Below are 17,081 nucleotides of genomic sequence, written 5' to 3' on the forward strand. Positions count from 1 at the left end.
TATCTATATCTATCTATCTATCTATCATCTATCTATCTATCTATATCTATCTATCTATCTATCTATCTATCTATCTATATCTATCTATCTACCTACCTACCTACCTACCTACCTACCTACCTACCTACCTACTACCTACCTACCTACCTACCTTTCCTGTAAAATTTATTGGCCGCCCATCTTGTTCTTGTTAGTTGAGAAGTCGTGTCCGACCCATCGCGACACCATGGACAACGTTCCTCCAGGACTTCCTGTCCTCTACCATCCTCTGGAGTCCATTGAAGCTCACGCCGGCTGCTTCGGTGACTCCATCCAGCCACCTCCTTCTCTGCTGTCTCTTTCTGCTTTTGCCCTTCATCTTTCCCAACATGAGGCTCTTCTCCAGGGAGCCCTTCCTTCTCATCAGGTGGCCAAAGTATTTGAGTTCCTCTTCAGGATCTGGCCTTCTAAAGAGCAGTCAGGGTTGATCTCCCCTAGGGACTGACCGGTTGGATGGCCTTGCAGTCAAGGGACTCAATGCAGGAGTCCTTCTTCTCCAGCACCAGAGTTAAAAGGCCTCCATTCTTTGGCTTCCTCCTTCTCATTATGTGGCCAAAGGTATTTGAGTTCCTCTTCAGGATCGGCCTTCTAAAGAGCAGTCAGGGTTGATCTCCCTAGGACTGACCGGTTGGATCCCCTTGCAGTCCAAGGGACTTGCCCATCTTACTATAGGATAACTCCTTAATAATCTATTTATAATGTAAACATTTTCCATCTATTACTTCTTGTCCTGCCCTCAGGTGCTTTGGAGAAGAGGTTGACCCCCCCCCCTCCATCCTCTCTGTGACAGTCCCAGAGATATTGGAAGCCTGCTATCATATCACCCCTAGTCCTTCTCTTTCTTGGACTAGACACACCCAGTTCCAACCCTTCATCTTTCTAGAATTACAACATATTTTTTTTCCATTGTGGTGACCAGAATTGGGAAGTGCCATTTCAAGTATGGTGTCACCAGTGCCACGATATCTCAGTGAATTCTGGGGAATCTGAGTCATCCTTCAATCTTACTGGGCAAACTAATCTAGCATCATAAGTATCAATTCCTTGTTCGGTCCTGTGAAAAGCAGCACCCTTCGGATTGATGTCTCAAGGACAAATTTGAATTTTTCTTCCTTTGCTTAGCTTCCATTCTCGTTCCTGCCTTCCTGAGCCTGGGGCAAAGCTAACAATAATGATAATAATAATAATAACCGTTGCATTCGACATTTTAAACATCGTCTGCTCTAAATCAAGTCCTGCCCTTTTACATACAGGGCCTGTGGTGAAGGCATTATGTATACAGCGGAGATATTTAAGGCCGCTCAAGAATTCTTCCAAAGCAGCCTTGCAATGTCTATTTAAAGGAATGGAAATACTATGCTGGAAATACCTTTGCCTTCCTCGAAGAGACAATTCTCAGATTTCTTTGGGGAAAAAAATCAACAACAGACCATTGAGCCAGTGAAAATATTATACTGTCAATTCCTCATTTTTCCCTAGCAAAAAAACCCCCACTTGAATGAAAAGAGATAGAATGAAACGGATAGAACCAGCTGGACGAATCATCCTGCTAGGATAAGGCAATCAAAGCATCTGAATGATTGCTGTACCCCCCCCCCCCCCAATTTTCAAGCAGGGCTATGAATCACAACTAGTTTGTCGTTTCTTTCCCTGAACTCACTCTGCCAGGATTCTATGACAACGTCCGGTATAGAAAAGAAAACCTCAGCGGTATTCAGGGCGTCTGTTGGGTGTGAAAGCCTCCTGTCGAGCTTAGTTCCCACTCCGAGTTGTAACACAGTCTCATGCGGAACGGAGGGCCTACTCAGACTAAGCCAGGGATTTTTAGCCATACTTCTTCATTAATTTGGGAGCAAATTGAACTACGGTTCTGGCGAGAGATGAAGGCTAAGCAAGGCCCTTCAAGGAAGCCTCCATCCTCAATGCTGGGCCAGGGAAAGTATAAGATTGCCCCAATCAGTCAATGAATGCTAGGCATATTATTTGGGGGGGGGGGGAAGGGGGAGGAAGGAGGGAGAGAGAGAGAAAGAGACAGAGAGATGATACAGATAGATAGATAGATGGATGGATGGATGGATAATAGAGATATAGATAGATGGATGGATGGATGGATGGATGGATGGTTGGATGGATAGATAATAGAGATATAGAGATATAGACACATAGATAGATAGATAGATAGATAGATAGATAGATGGATGGATGGATGGATGGATGGATGGATGGATGGATGGATGGATGGATGGATGGATGGATGGACGGACGGATGAGTGGGTGGGAGGATGGATGTATAGATAATATAGATATAGCTATACATAGATAGGGGATAGGCAGACAGACAGACAGACCCAAGCAAAGCTTTCTAGCATTCCAAGATGTTTGGCTAAGAGAGAGGAGAAAGAGGAGGATGGCGAAAGAGAGAGGAGAGAGAGAGAGGAGAGAGAGAGAAAGAGGGAGGGAAGCAGAATATACATATATATCTCCTCTTCTTCTCCAACATCCTTGTGAGGTAGGCTGGGCTGAGTGAGTGTGACTGATCCAAAGTCACTCAACAGACTCTCCGCGCCTAAGGTAGGACTAGAACTCAGTCTCCTGGCGATTGGCCCAAAGTCACCCAGCTGCCTTTCATGGCTAAGGCAGGACTAGAACTCACACTCTCCTGGTGATTGGCCATCTAGCTGGCTTTCATGGCTAAGGCGGGACTAGAACTCACTCTCTCCTGGTGATTGGCCATTCAGCTGGCTTTCATGGCTAAGGCGAGACTAGAACTCACACTCTCCTGGTGATTGGCCATCTAGCTGGCTTTCATGGCTAAGGCAGGACTAGAACTCACACTCTCCTGGTGATTAGCCATCTAGCTGGCTTTCATGGCTAAGGCAGGACTAGAACTCACACTCTCCTGGTGATTGGCCATCTAGCTGGCTTTCATGGCTAAGGCGAGACTAGAACTCACTCTCTCCTGGTGATTGGCCATTCAGCTGCCTTTCATGGCTAAGGCGAGACTAGAACTCACTCTCTCCTGGTGATTGGCCACCCAACTGGCTTTCATGGCTAAGGCGGGACTCACACTCTCCTGGTGATTGGCCATTCAGCTGGCTTTCATGGCTAAGGCGGGAATAGAACTTACTCTCCTGGTGATTGGCCCAAAGTCACCCAATTGGCTTTCATACCTACGCAGGACTAGAACTCCAGTCTCCTGGTGCTTGCTAGAATGTATCCGCCTAGTGACTCGCTACATCATTCTTTCTGGGGGGAAATTTGTTTGGTACTCATTTTTGGTACTCATAGCGCCTCCCGCAACCAATTAACCAGGAGTGCCGAGATGCCTCTGTGTTGTATGAAGACAAAAAACCCGCAAACGCTTCCCATGCGTTTTTAACATCTTGTACCTTCCGCGGATGACAATCTGGCTCATTGGGGCCAACGGGGCAGAGGAAAAGTTTGAAACAACAGCTAGGAAGGAGAAAATCATCGTCTTATCGTCATCTTATCAGAACAAAGCCGTGATGAAACCCAGTTATCAGATTGGGTTTTAAAAAAATAAATAAATATAAAAACCTCAGACTCACGTTGATGTGATCGTCCGGAAGCGCTCCTGTCCTGCCGTGTCCCAGATCTGTAGCTTGACTTTTTCCCCGTTGATTTCAACTGTCCCGGATTTTGAAGTCGACCCCAATTGTGGGTGATGTAGCTGCCTGCGTGGGGAGGGGAAAAACAACAGCACGGAAATTGCGGGGGTCTCTGAGGGTGCTAACAAACCCAATTATAGACAGTTGGCTGCTCCTGAATGCAGCACCATTGACTGGGAATCCTTTTTTGGCGGCTGACAAATGATCTAAGGGAAACTATTCTTGGCCTCTCACTGTTTCCACTCAGCCATCCTGTTGAAATTAAATTTTTAAATCCCCAAGAACTCTCATTATTATTTTTTTTAAAAATAAGGGGGGGGGGGGAATGTCTCCATTGTCAAGCTATAAAAGCATTTTTAACAGGGAAGGAAGGACGATGCTTAACTTACCCTGATCATAAAAATAAACAGCAGCCCCCCCCACCCCAAAGATGAAATGACAATTAAAAGGCAAGTAGTGAAGGGCCCACACAAAGCTACCATTGTGTCGTGCAAGGCATCATGCATTCATGTATGTATGTATGTATGTATGTATGTATGTATGTATGTATTTAGAGTCACAACCCCTGGTATGCCCAAATATGGAAGGAAGTTTACTGCTTCCATTCTCTGTCTATCGGCTCGTCACAAGAGAACATCTAGACAGAAACCCAATATTTTTACTGTTGCCTTTGTTACATTTGTGTTGTATTTATATACATATATATATATATACACACACACATATACACACAGAGACAGACATATATATATATATATATACATATATATATATATATATATATATATATATATATATACCACACACACACACACACACACACACACACACACACAAACTAGCCTATAATCCTATGTTGCCCGTGTATTTATTTATAGGGGGGGAATGTCCAGACCAAACGTAATTTCTAATGCTGGATTTTCCCCCTTACTTGTGGAGTACTGTGAAGCCATTACCATGGCAACTCCATTGCGCTGTACAGTAGAAGCCATTTTACGGCAGTACAATGGCTTCTACTGTACGGCAGAAACCATTTTAAGGCACAACAGGCTGTATCTTAACAGAACACTCCCGTCAAGGCGTATTAGGGGTTTTAACACCCCCCTCCCAGTATTGCTTCCAGAGAGTAAGTCATTTGTGTACTAAGTTTGATTGAAATTGCTCAAGGCGTTCCAGAGTTATGCTGGAACACACACACACACACAGCCATTTATATATATATATATACATTTTTTCCAATACAAGCTTTTTGGGGAAAAAAACACAACCTTTTTAAAAGGCTTCAAGACACAACTCGGATAAATCAGGAGTTAGAAAAGCAGACGGCTTGCAAGGCATTGCAGGCAATCCTCAGCTTACGACCACAATTGAGCCCAACATTTATGTTACTAAGTGAGAAATTGGTTAAGTGAGCTTTGTGGCTTTTATTTTATGACTTCTTGTCGCCGCTGCTGCTAAGTGGATCACGGCAGTTGTTACATTAGGAACGTGGCTGTTAAGTCAACCTGGTTTCCCCGTTGACTTTGCGCATCAGGAGGCCGCAAAAAGGGGATCCCGGGACGCTGGCGGTGCCAATGCCCACCTTACCTGAGAAAGTGTTGTCTGCAAAGCGTAGCAGCAAACTGCTCTTGCCAACACCTGCAGGAGAAAAGGAAAGAAGGGAAAGCTCAGTTCTGCCAGTCATTGCTGGAGCAACAGAGAGCACAGTTTTATTTTCATGCTGTTTACTGTGGCATGCCTGCTTGAATATTTATAGGGTGCGTGGCTGCATACTGCCTGGAGCTGGCAGGTGCTTTGCACATCTGCTCTGCCAGGAAGAAGTGCATCATGAAATCATAGGGCTGAAAGGGACCTCGGAGGTCTTCTATTCCAACCCCCTGCTCAAGCAGACGACCCTATATCTGTGATGGCGAACCTATACCACACGTGCCACAGATGGCACGTGGACCCATTTGTTAGGGCACGCGAGGCGTTGCCCTGTCAGCTCCAGCGCGCATACGCGCACTGGACAGCTGACTTTGGCCGTTTTTTGCCAGGGAAGCCTCCTGAAGGCAAAAAACGGCCCTACGGGCAAACCGGAAGTTACCGTTCCAAACTTCCAGATTGCCTGTAGGACTTTTTTTTGCCATCCAGAGGCTTCAGGGAAGCCTCCTGAAGGCCCCTGGGGGGACGAGGGAGGCTGTTTTCGCCCTCCCCAGGTTCCTAGAAAGCCTCTGGAGCCCGGGGAGGGTGAAAAAAGTGTGCCAAAAGAGGGGGGGAGGACAGGGGTGCGCGCTCACGTGCGGGACACACACACACACACAGAATTATGGATGTGGGCACGCCTGTGCACGACCCCCTGCGTCCCCCCGATTTTGACACGCAATACAAAAAAGGTTAGCCATGGCTGCCCTATATCTTCTCAATCAAATGGCTGTCCGGTTAATTTTTTTTTGAAAACCTCCTGGGGATGGAGCACCCACACCTCTATTGGTTAATTGTTCTCACCGACAAGCAAGTGAGCTCCCGTGACTTGTCCCAGCTTCTGCCAACCTAGCAGTTCGAAAGCAGGTAAAAATGCAAGTAGAAAAATAGGGACCACCTTTGGTGGGAAGGGAACAGCCTTCTGTGCTCCTTCGGCATTGAGTCATGGCCGGCCACATGACCACGGAGACGTCTTCGGACAGCACTGGCTCTTTGGCTTTGAAATGAAGATGAGCACCGCCCCCTAGAGTCAGGAACGACTAGCACGTATGTGCGAGGGGAATCTTTACCTTTAACTTACCGAAATACATCCATATGGCTGACGATCTGAACTAGGTCTTATTTTGGGGGTAGGGCTTATATTATGAGCATCCTGAAAAATCGTGCTAGGGCTTATTTTCCAATTGGTTCTTATTTTCAGGGAAATACGGTAGGGATAGCATGGCAAGTTGGCACACAGAATATGAGGCATCTTTCATGCCATTTGATTGTTGTGGGCTTTCCTCTGGAGATGTCTCTGCCCCAAGTACAAGGGGAAAAATTCATTTATTTTATTTATTACATTGATACCCTGCTCCAATCCCAGAGGACTCATGGCAGTTCACAGTAACAGAAAAATCGATATAAAATTAAGACGCATAAGAGACTGTAAATCTCCAGTATGGTGCAATATTTAATCCAGCAGCAATCAATATTTAGTACAACAAAGTCATCTGGAAGAGTTAATATTTAGTTGAGTTTTGGAGGCAGCCAAAATGGGACTCCACCCATCTCTAATTTCTATCAGGAGACCCTTCCAACGCCCTGCTCAAGCAGGAGAACCTATACTAAAGGTACAGGTTCCCCTTGCACATATGTATAAATGACTAAGTGCTAGTCGTTCCCAACTCTAGGGGGCGGTGCTCATCTCCATTTCTAAGCCAAAAAGCCAGCATTGTCCAAAGACGTCTCGGTGGTCATGTGGCCAGCATGACTCAATGCTGAATCAATGCTGAACGCGCACAGAACGCTGTTCCCTTCCCACCAATGGTGGTTCTTATTTTTCTACTTGCATTTTTTATGTGCTTTCGAACTACTAGGTTGGCAGAAGCTCGGATAAGTCAGGGGAGCTCACTCCGTTACGCAGCGTTAGGGATTCGAACCACCAAACTTTCTGATCGACCTCAGCATCTTAGCCACTGAGCCACCATGTCCCTCCATACTAATTTTATACAAATAACTTTATTGTGATCATTAACCAGCGGAAAGAAAAAAGAAATGTTTCCAAATATCCAGAACATTCAATTCAAAATAAGGAGAAGCGATACATGAAAAAGAAATGAAAAAGCATCATTCTTTTTAGTTAAACTGACCTAAAATCTAGAATTGTAGAGCGCTTGACAAAACTGTATTGTACTAATTCTAATTTGTCTGAAGTGGTGTAGGGCTTCCTGCCTGAGCAGGGGACTTCCCTTCCAGCTATTCTATTCTATTCCTATTTCTATTTTTTAATTCTATTCTGTTCTATTATTTCTATTAATTCTATTCATTCTGTTCTATGTACTGGACTGCCACTTGTCTGAAATGGTATGGGGCCTTCTGCTTGAGCAGTGGGTTGGACTAGAAGACCTCTAAGGTCCATTCTATTCTATTATATTCCATTCCAATTTTCTATTCTATTCTATTCCAATTCATTCCATTCCATTCCAATTCTAATATTCCTATTCTATTCTATTCCATTCTAATTTTCTATTCTATTCTATTCCAATTCATTCCATTCCATTCCAATTCTAATATTCTATTCTATTCCATTCCATTCCAATTTTCTATTCTATTCTATTCCATTCCAATTCATTCCATTCCATTCCAATTCTAATATTCTATTCTATTCCATTCTAATTTTCTATTCTAATCTATTCCATTCCAATTCAATTCTAATATTCTATTCTATTCTATTCTATTCCATTCTAATTTTCTATTCCATTCTATTCCATTCCAATTCATTCTATTCCAATTCTAATATTCTATTCTATTCCATTCCATTCTAATTTTCTATTCTATTCTATTCCATTCCAAATCCATTCTAATATTCTATTCTATTCTATTCTATTCTATTCTATTCTATTCTACTCTACTCTTGTTATGTTGGTGATTTCCGTAGTGTTTTACATATGATGGAAGAAGCCCCAGGAGCAGAATTTCAAGGCCAGGAGGGATGCTTTTCCTTGGTGTCTTAGAGACAAAGACTTCTACAGAACAGGATGTAGCTACCACTTCCTCTTCCGTCTCCTTCAAGGGCCTCTGTTTCACGCCGAAACACAAGTTGCAGTCCTCCTTTCCAGCATGGCGATGAGAGGCATCAAAGATGCAAGAAAGCTCTGGCTGTGATAGAGGAGAGTTGTACCTTTACAAACACCAAGGATGAAATCCAATTGCGTTCAACCTCACACACAACCTTCAGCCGCAACCACACAGACCCTGGCTTGACACAAAAATAAACATCACACGCTTATTGACATCGGCAAGCTTCAACTCCCAGAATTCCCCCGCCAGCATGCGGCCGTAAAATGGGCCAAAACTCGCTGAACAACCGTCTCACGCGACGACACAAGGTTGTCGTTGAGGGCTACCTGTGCACATCTCCACCTGCCAACTCTCACTACGTAGCTCCATCTTGAGCCAAAGGAACAATGCCAGCATCCTGCCTGGGCCACAAGCAGGAGTTGCGAGCTTGCTGCTGGCAAGTGGTTGACATCCATCAGCCCATCTGACGTGACTCAATGTGAAGATTGACAGGGACCAAGAGAAAAAGGGACTTTCCATTCAGACTACAGAGGACAGCACTTTTGCCTGCACGCTTATGTTCTGGCCGAGGCTTCCCGAGAGCCTGAAGCCAACTCCTGGTCCCGACAAAAACCCCTTTTATTAATTCGCTGTGAATTCTGCTCGTTCACATCCAGCAAAGTCTTTCAAGGGAGGATTTACAGTCACCGACCTTATCTGGCTTGGAGAGCTGCCAGGCCGATATCTGCAAAACTTGCCAAGGAGTCTCGGAGAGTCACAAACCAATTACCGTATTTTTTGAAGTGTAAGACGCACCAAGATTTTGAAGTGGCAAATTAAAAAAAAAGTTTTTGCACTCTGCAGAACTCCCAAAAAACGCCCCGTTTTTTGTCAAAAAAAAAAGGGCATGCATACCCTTTAGGAACCTTATACAGTGCTCCTGGGGGCTGGAGTGCAAAAACAAGCAAAAAAATGACCTGTTTTTCGATCATTTTTGCCCTCCCCAGCCCCCAGGAGCACTCTGGAAGCCTCCTAAAGGCTATGCATGCCTGTTGTTGCAAAAGGGGCGGGGTTTCGGGAGGCCAGAAATAGTGTATTCAGTGTATAAGACGCACCCAGATTTTCACCCTCTTTTTTTGGAGGGGGGGAAGGTGCGTCTTATACTCTGAAAAATACGGTAAGCAAACTAACAGTCTCCTGCAAACTCCACTCCCTTTTTCGCTCCTCTTTTATTTCCTCTGGGAGGGGCCGTTCATCGTCCACCTGTGGCCTTCCTCTCAATTCAACCCTTGTTCTTTATATTTCAACAGCCTTATCATAATCTTATAAGACAGGCCATATTACAGAGAAGACGAGTAATGAGGAAATGACAATATTCCTTATGCAATTAAATAAAAACTGTAGGCAAAGTGAGAACCAATGTTTCGGTATCTAGCTCACACCTCTGTAAACATGAAACTCTTGTTTTGCTTTCTAGAAACTTTTGTGAAGCATACGCAGTAAAAAAAAGAAAGAAAGAGGCTGAGATCTTGGGTCTATAACTAAGTTAAATATGAAAGGGAAGGAAGAAGAGAGTGAATCATTCTTCACAAGAGTCAGATGTGGGAACGGAGAAGGGCTTTTAATTAACACGAAATTAAGTCTACGCTCTTGCAGTGTGACCTATTGATCTAAACATTTAGATTTCAAGGTTTGCCTCATATCCCTGAAACTGTCCTTCGATCAAACCATTCAAGCTGTCCATCAAGCAGGGGAATTCAAAGTGGACTGAAACTTGTTACGGACTGCACTGTGTTTATAAACCTCCCTTTCACCAAATCTCTAGGCTCCTATAATCCAAAGTCTGTGTAAGACTTGGCTGCTCCTTAGATGAATGCGATTAGGTTGGGAGATCAAAACTCAATCCCTATTTGGTTTTTCCTTTTCGCTAGGACGTTGCTGCTATTCAGAGGGAGTAAAGGTAGAAATTATTTCACATGAACCCCAATTATAAGTAAGTCTGTATGCATTTCAGGTTATTGTTGCCTTTACTCCATGAAATAAAAGGATGGCTCTTAAAACAAAAATTAAATTACAAGCTATCTGTGCTGCAGGTATAATGAGGTATACCTAAAAATCTAACCTGTGGATAGGTGTTTGGTGGCTGGGCGATTAAAAGAAACATATTACCTTTATCTTTCTCTTTTATCCAGCCTCTAAGAATTATCTCTGAAATACTTTACAACAATTTTTCATTAATCCACTGCAACTTATGACATACACCTCCTACTCTTTCCTCCTCGGACTTTAAGGCAATGTGCATCTAAGTCTTTCTCTTTTTTCCATAGCTTTTATTGTTTTGTCCATGTGTAACATCCAAAGAAAAGAAAAATAGGAAATTAAGGGAAGAAGAAAAAAAGGGGAAAGGACATATGAGCTACAAGGGAAGAAAGAAAAAGGCGTTGTCTCCAGGCTCTCTGTAGCACAGTGCAAGATAACAACATTACAACCTCAACTTACTTTTACACATTAGTACACAACTAGCCGTTTCTATAACAACAAATCTGTCTAATCGGCAAAACTAAAGCCATTGGTTTTAGCCCACTGATGTAATCCATGACAGCAAATGCAAACATAGAAATATGTATTTCTATGTGCACTTCATCACCTTAATAAACGACCACCATTTATATTGACAAAAATCCCTGTAATATTTCAGATTCTTTAACCTTAAAAGGAAATATTTTTTAATTTAAGCCTTTCTTCATTCGGTTCTCCCTACAGTCCAAACAATGCATTGATCTACTGAAGGCTGGATTTCCACATATCAGACAGAGATGGGCCTGAATCACACCAGGGAGTGAAGGGCTTATGAAACTAGAGGTAGCCCTCGACTTACAACCGTTCCGTTTAGGGACTGTTTGAAGCTATAACAGCACTGAAGAAAATAACTTATCTTTTTTCAATGGGCACCTTTGGCAACCTTCTGATGGGCAAAGGCAATGGACAAGCCAGAATCACTTAACAAGGATGTTACTAACTCAACTGGAGGGATTCACTTAACAACGATGGGAAGAAAGGTTGTAAATGGGACAAAACCCATTCAACAAGTTTTAACAACAGAAATTTTGGGCTCATTTGTGATATATGTCGAGGGCTATACCTATATTCCTGTTTACCAGCTCCCACCCCGGGGCCTGGAAGTGAAATCACTAGCACAAGAGATAAGGAAGGGAAATGGTGGATATAATTGAGTTGAAGAAATAATCCAGCATTTAAGTGACCTCAAAGAGTGCCTTATGCTATGTCACCTCTTTCGAGATATCATCGTCCATGTTGGGCCACCATAAATGAACGTGAAGATCCATAATTTCATCTAGTCAAAGTTGGAGAGCAGAAGAGTGATCTAACATAGCGTGACATTTAAAAAACAGACAGCCCAGTGCTAAGCAGATCCCAGAAACAACACAATATGTTCAACGGAATTTCACTAGAAGGTGGATACGCATACGACTGAAGTGCAAGTTATGAATAAAAGAATCCTCAATTCAAAATTTAGTCTTAGGCAAGTCTCTTCCCTGCCAGGTCTCAAACACGGGATAAATAATAGGATCTTTCTTATCAATTTAAGCAAAATTTAAGTTTAAGCAAGAATTAAAGCATAAGAAGGGCACGAGGCAATTAAAATCTACAGGTAGACCTCTACTTATGATCATTTGCTTAGCAACCGTTCAAAGACATTTTTTAAAAAGTGACTTATTACCAGTCCTCGCACTTACAACTTCCCTCCATGCAGTTATGTAATCGTGATTCAGGCATTTGGCAACTGTCGCACACTTACGACGGCTGCAGCATGTCAAGTGAGCATCCCAGCTGGCTTCCAACAAACAAAGTCAACGGGGGAAGCCAGCAAGTTGTTATCGCTGTCTCACTTAATGACAAGGACAGTGGTTCACTTAACGACCAGTGCAAAAAAAGGATGGTAAAAAATCACATGATGCCTCACTTGATGACTGGACCACTTTACTAATGGATTTTATGGCACCTGTGGTGGGCATAACTCAAGGACTACCTGTCAGTGTGCTTAGACTATATAAAACCATAAAGATCAAGGTTCAAATCAACCTGATTCTTATAGATCTCACTGGATGACCTATGAACTTATTAATAGACTGTATAAGTCTAATCTACCTTTGAAGGAAGTTGTAAGAATATTATAATCATGGCCACAAGATGTCCATGAACATCACTGCTCTCTATGGAGAAAGCCTGGGATAAATTGAATAAGTAAGTACTAAAGTGATTCAGTGATCAGAAGTGCTATATAAAAGTCTCGCTCATCCATTCAGATTACCCGGTGGCCTTGGATAAGTCACAAACACGTCTGTTGGGGGCGGGGGGGAAACCTAGGCAGAAAATAGCCAGCCAGTTCAGGAACATATCAAGTCAAACCACAAACTTTCTAGAACTGCTGTTCACACTGGCTACAGTCATATGACTAACTGAACCAAAACTAGCAAGCCAAGTTTATCTTAGATCATTCCTCCCTCTGCTATGGCTCCATCACCGGTCGGTGCCACAATTTTGAGAGGAGCTTCCGGGGGGAGGGGGGGAGAGAAGCACAGTGTGCCTGGAGAAGACTCTATGGCAAGGGGAGGGTTTTCCAGTTGTCTCCACAGCTGATAGGGCTTTTGGTTATGACAGGTAGGGGAAAAAGGACGCCACGCTCGGAGGAGACTCTATGGTGGGGGAACTGAACTTCCGGTCAGCTCCAGAATTGAACAGGGGGCTTCCGGTTAGGACAGGTAGAGGAAAAATGATGACGCGCTAGGAGGAGACTCTATGGTGGGGGAACTGAACTTCCGGTCAGCTCCAGAATTGAACAGGGGGCTTCCGGTTAGGACCTTTGTGGCTCCTGGTGTTTTCTTTCCTGTGGGAAACGGGTCCAAATGGCTCTTTGAGGGTTTAAGTTTGCCGACCCCTGGTTTAGCCCATCACATGTATGAAGTCAGAAATTACATGAACTGAGCAAAATCACAGTTAAGCGGGATATTATCATGCAAACTCAAAACCAGTGACTGGCAGTTGCTTCCAAACAATTTCATCCCTGCTCAAAGATGCAACAACCTGGATTCTTCTTGCTCCCTTCCCATTTGACCGCTTTGCAAAATAGAATGAAATAAAAAGACGTTGATGCCGATTGCATCAACGTGCCATGTCAAATCCTGGCCTTATTATTATTGACACACAGATCACAACCCAACCAGATTCTTTATAGAGGAAACCCCTGGAGGGAACTGGACTTTCTGGGTTTTTTTGCTTGAAGACGTTTCGCTTCTCATCGGAGAAGCTTCCTCGGGTCTCCTTCTGCAGGTCAGCTCCCGAAGAAGCTTCTTGGATGAGAAGCGAAACGTCTTCAAGGAAAAAAACCCAAGAAAGTCCAGTTGCTTTTTGGGAAACCCCCCCCCCCACCTTTGTGACCTGGATGATGGAGAATCTCCATAAACATTTCTCCAGGAAGGGAAAATCTGTACACCCCCACTCCCCGTTCTACCTCCTCCCCCCACAAACCCACCAGAAGACCAAGAAAACAGACTGAAAAGGAAAACCACCATCAGTTTCTCCAAGCCAGAGACCTGCTCTCCCAGAACGGAGCAGATCTATCTTGGATCCCCCTCCCCAAATCTCCCCCCCCCCCGTTCTCCTTCTCATCTACCTCTTATCCTTCTGGGATCTCTGCCCCTTAATTCCCTTTTGGGTCTTTCAAATATTCAGGGGACCTCTGCCCCCACCCCACCCCGCCTTATGGTCCTGCTCTTCCTTCCTATCAGTACACCCCCCATACAATCCTCCCGCTCCCCCTCCTCCTATTCTGAGGCCCCTGCCTTATCTCAAGTGCTTCTAGGAGGGGTCTTCCCCTCTTCCACCTCCTAGAGATCCTGCTCCCCTCTTCCTATGAGGACCATCCCATTACAATCATCCTAGCTGTCCCTCCTGCTCTGAAAGCCCCTCCCTTACGGTCCTTCTAGGGGGGGGGTCTCTCCCTGCTTCCCTTCTCCCTAGGGGTCTTGCTCCCCCTTTCCTATCAGGACCCTCCCAAGACAATCCTCCCCCTCCTCCTCCTCCTCTAGGGCCCCTCCCTTATCTCAAGTCCTTCTTGGGGGAGGGGGTCTCCCCCTGCTTCCTCCCTCCCTCCTAGAGGCCTTGCTCCCCCTTCCTATCAGGACCCCCCCATACAATCCTCCCCCTCCTCCTACTCTGAAGCCCCTGCCTTAGTTCAAGTCCTTCTTGGGGGGTCTCCCCCTGCTCCCCCCTCCTATTTAACCCCCTCCTAGAGGGTCCTCCCCCCCTTTCCTATCAGAACCCCCCCATACAATCCTCCTGCTCCCCCTCCTCCTATTCTGAAGCCCCTGCTTTGCGTCAAGTCTTTCTTGGGGGGGTCTCCCCCTGTTCCCCCCTCCTAGGGGGTCCTCCCCCCCTTTCCTATCAGAACCCCCCATACAATCCTCCTGCTCCCCCTCCTCCTATTCTGAAGCCCCTGCCTTACCTCAAGTCCTTCTTGGGGGGGTCTCCCCCTGCTCCCCCTCCTATTTAACCCCCTCCTAGGGGGTCCTCCCCCCCTTTCCTATCAGAACCCCCCCCATACAATCCTCCTGCTCCCCCTCCTCCTATTCTGAAGCTCCTGCCTTAGATCAAGTCTTTCTTGGGGGGGTCTCCCCCTGCTCCCCCCTCCTAGGGGGTCCTCCCCCCCTTTCCTATCAGGACCCCCCATACAATCCTCCTGCTCCCCCTCCTCCTATTCTGAAGCCCCTGCCTTACCTCAAGTCCTTCTTGGGGGGGTCTCCCCCTGCTCCCCCTCCTATTTAACCCCCTCCTAGGGGGTCCTCCCCCCCTTTCCTATCAGAACCCCCCATACAATCCTCCTGCTCCCCCTCCTCCTATTCTGAAGCTCCTGCCTTAGATCAAGTCTTTCTTGGGGGGGTCTCCCCCTGCTCCCCCTCCTAGGGGGTCCTCCCCCCCTTTCCTATCAGGACCCCCCATACAATCCTCCTGCTCCCCCTCCTCCTATTCTGAAGTCCCTGCCTTACCTCAAGTCCTTCTTGGGGGGGTCTCCCCCTGCTCCCCCTCCTATTTAACCCCCTCCTAGGGGGTCCTCCCCCCCTTTCCTATCAGAACCCCCCATACAATCCTCCTGCTCCCCCTCCTCCTATTCTGAAGCTCCTGCCTTAGATCAAGTCTTTCTTGGGGGGGTCTCCCCCTGCTCCCCCCTCCTAGGGGGTCCTCCCCCCCTTTCCTATCAGGACCCCCCATACAATCCTCCTGCTCCCCCTCCTCCTATTCTGAAGCCCCTGCCTTACCTCAAGTCCTTCTTGGGGGGGTCTCCCCCTGCTCCCCCTCCTATTTAACCCCCTCCTAGGGGGTCCTCCCCCCCTTTCCTATCAGAACCCCCCATACAATCCTCCTGCTCCCCCTCCTCCTATTCTGAAGCTCCTGCCTTAGATCAAGTCTTTCTTGGGGGGGTCTCCCCCTGCTCCCCCCTCCTAGGGGGTCCTCCCCCCCTTTCCTATCAGGACCCCCCATACAATCCTCCTGCTCCCCCTCCTCCTATTCTGAAGTCCCTGCCTTACCTCAAGTCCTTCTTGGGGGGGTCTCCCCCTGCTCCCCCTCCTATTTAACCCCCTCCTAGGGGGTCCTCCCCCCCTTTCCTATCAGAACCCCCCATACAATCCTCCTGCTCCCCCTCCTCCGATTCTGAAGCTCCTGCCTTAGATCAAGTCTTTCTTGGGGGGGTCTCCCCCTGCTCCCCCCTCCTAGGGGGTCCTCCCCCCCTTTCCTATCAGGACCCCCCATACAATCCTCCTGCTCCCCCTCCTCCTATTCTGAAGTCCCTGCCTTACCTCAAGTCCTTCTTGGGGGGGGGTCTCTCCCTCCTCCGCACACACCCTCCTAAGGGTCTCACACCCCCAAAAAATCCCCTCAGCGCCTCCCCCCACTCATTGCCCCCCCCCAGGGCCATTCCCTCCCTCCTTCTCCAGGCCGCCCATCCGCCTTCCCCGCCCTCAGAAAGGCCGAGCTGGGTGGGAGCCACCCCGGCCGAGACAGGCCTCCGCCCTCACCGCTGTCGCCGATGATGAGGAGCTTGAAGAGGTGGTCGTAGTCCCGGGCCATGGCCGCTGGGGGGAGGGGGCGGGCTCCGTCGTGGCGCGAAGGCCGAGTCTCCTCAGGCGGCGCCGAAGCCGGATCGGCTCCTCGACCTGCAGCCGGAACTGACAGCGGCAGCGGCGGCGGCAGCGACGGCGACAGCCCCCGCCCCGCCGCTCGTCGCTTCCCCTCCCAGGCGCATGCGCAACTCCTCCGCCCAAGCGGCTGGAAAAAAAAACCGCCAGTGGCTCGAGCGGGCTGCTCCGCGCACGCGCGGCGCCGCCCTTTTGCGTCGTTTCCTTTCCTCCCCAACTCTGACTCGACATAGCGCCTCGGAGCTCCTCTGCCAGTACTTCTCTTCCGTTTTACTCCACCACCACCACCACCAAAGCGCAGGCGCAAAAGGAAATTTGCTCAGACAGCGGCTGGCTGGTCAGGCGGGAGGCGGGGAGAGAGAGGGGGGATCTGCGCATGCGCTTTATTGTTATTTATGAGTTCTTCTTCCGCCCACCTGGGATATTTTACCTGGCTGGAACGGGCGGGGGTAGATTTCTCCAGGACTGGTTT

General features: G+C 46.9%; 1 protein-coding gene across 1 annotated transcript in view; it reads right to left on the minus strand.

Moving 5' to 3' along the window:
• The window catches only part of RAB35 (RAB35, member RAS oncogene family), a 24,331-nt gene extending 7,790 nt beyond the window's left edge, over nucleotides 1-16,541 (minus strand). The window contains 4 exon segments of the mRNA XM_032229707.1: nucleotides 3,609-3,691; nucleotides 3,693-3,734; nucleotides 5,251-5,306; nucleotides 16,490-16,541. Of these exon segments, the coding sequence (XP_032085598.1) occupies nucleotides 3,609-3,691; nucleotides 3,693-3,734; nucleotides 5,251-5,306; nucleotides 16,490-16,541 (233 nt within the window).
• Nucleotides 16,542-17,081: the final 540 nt, after the last annotated feature.

Source organism: Thamnophis elegans, chromosome 13 (genome assembly GCF_009769535.1).
Source record: "Thamnophis elegans isolate rThaEle1 chromosome 13, rThaEle1.pri, whole genome shotgun sequence".
Classification (NCBI taxonomy): Eukaryota; Metazoa; Chordata; class Lepidosauria; order Squamata; family Colubridae; genus Thamnophis; species Thamnophis elegans.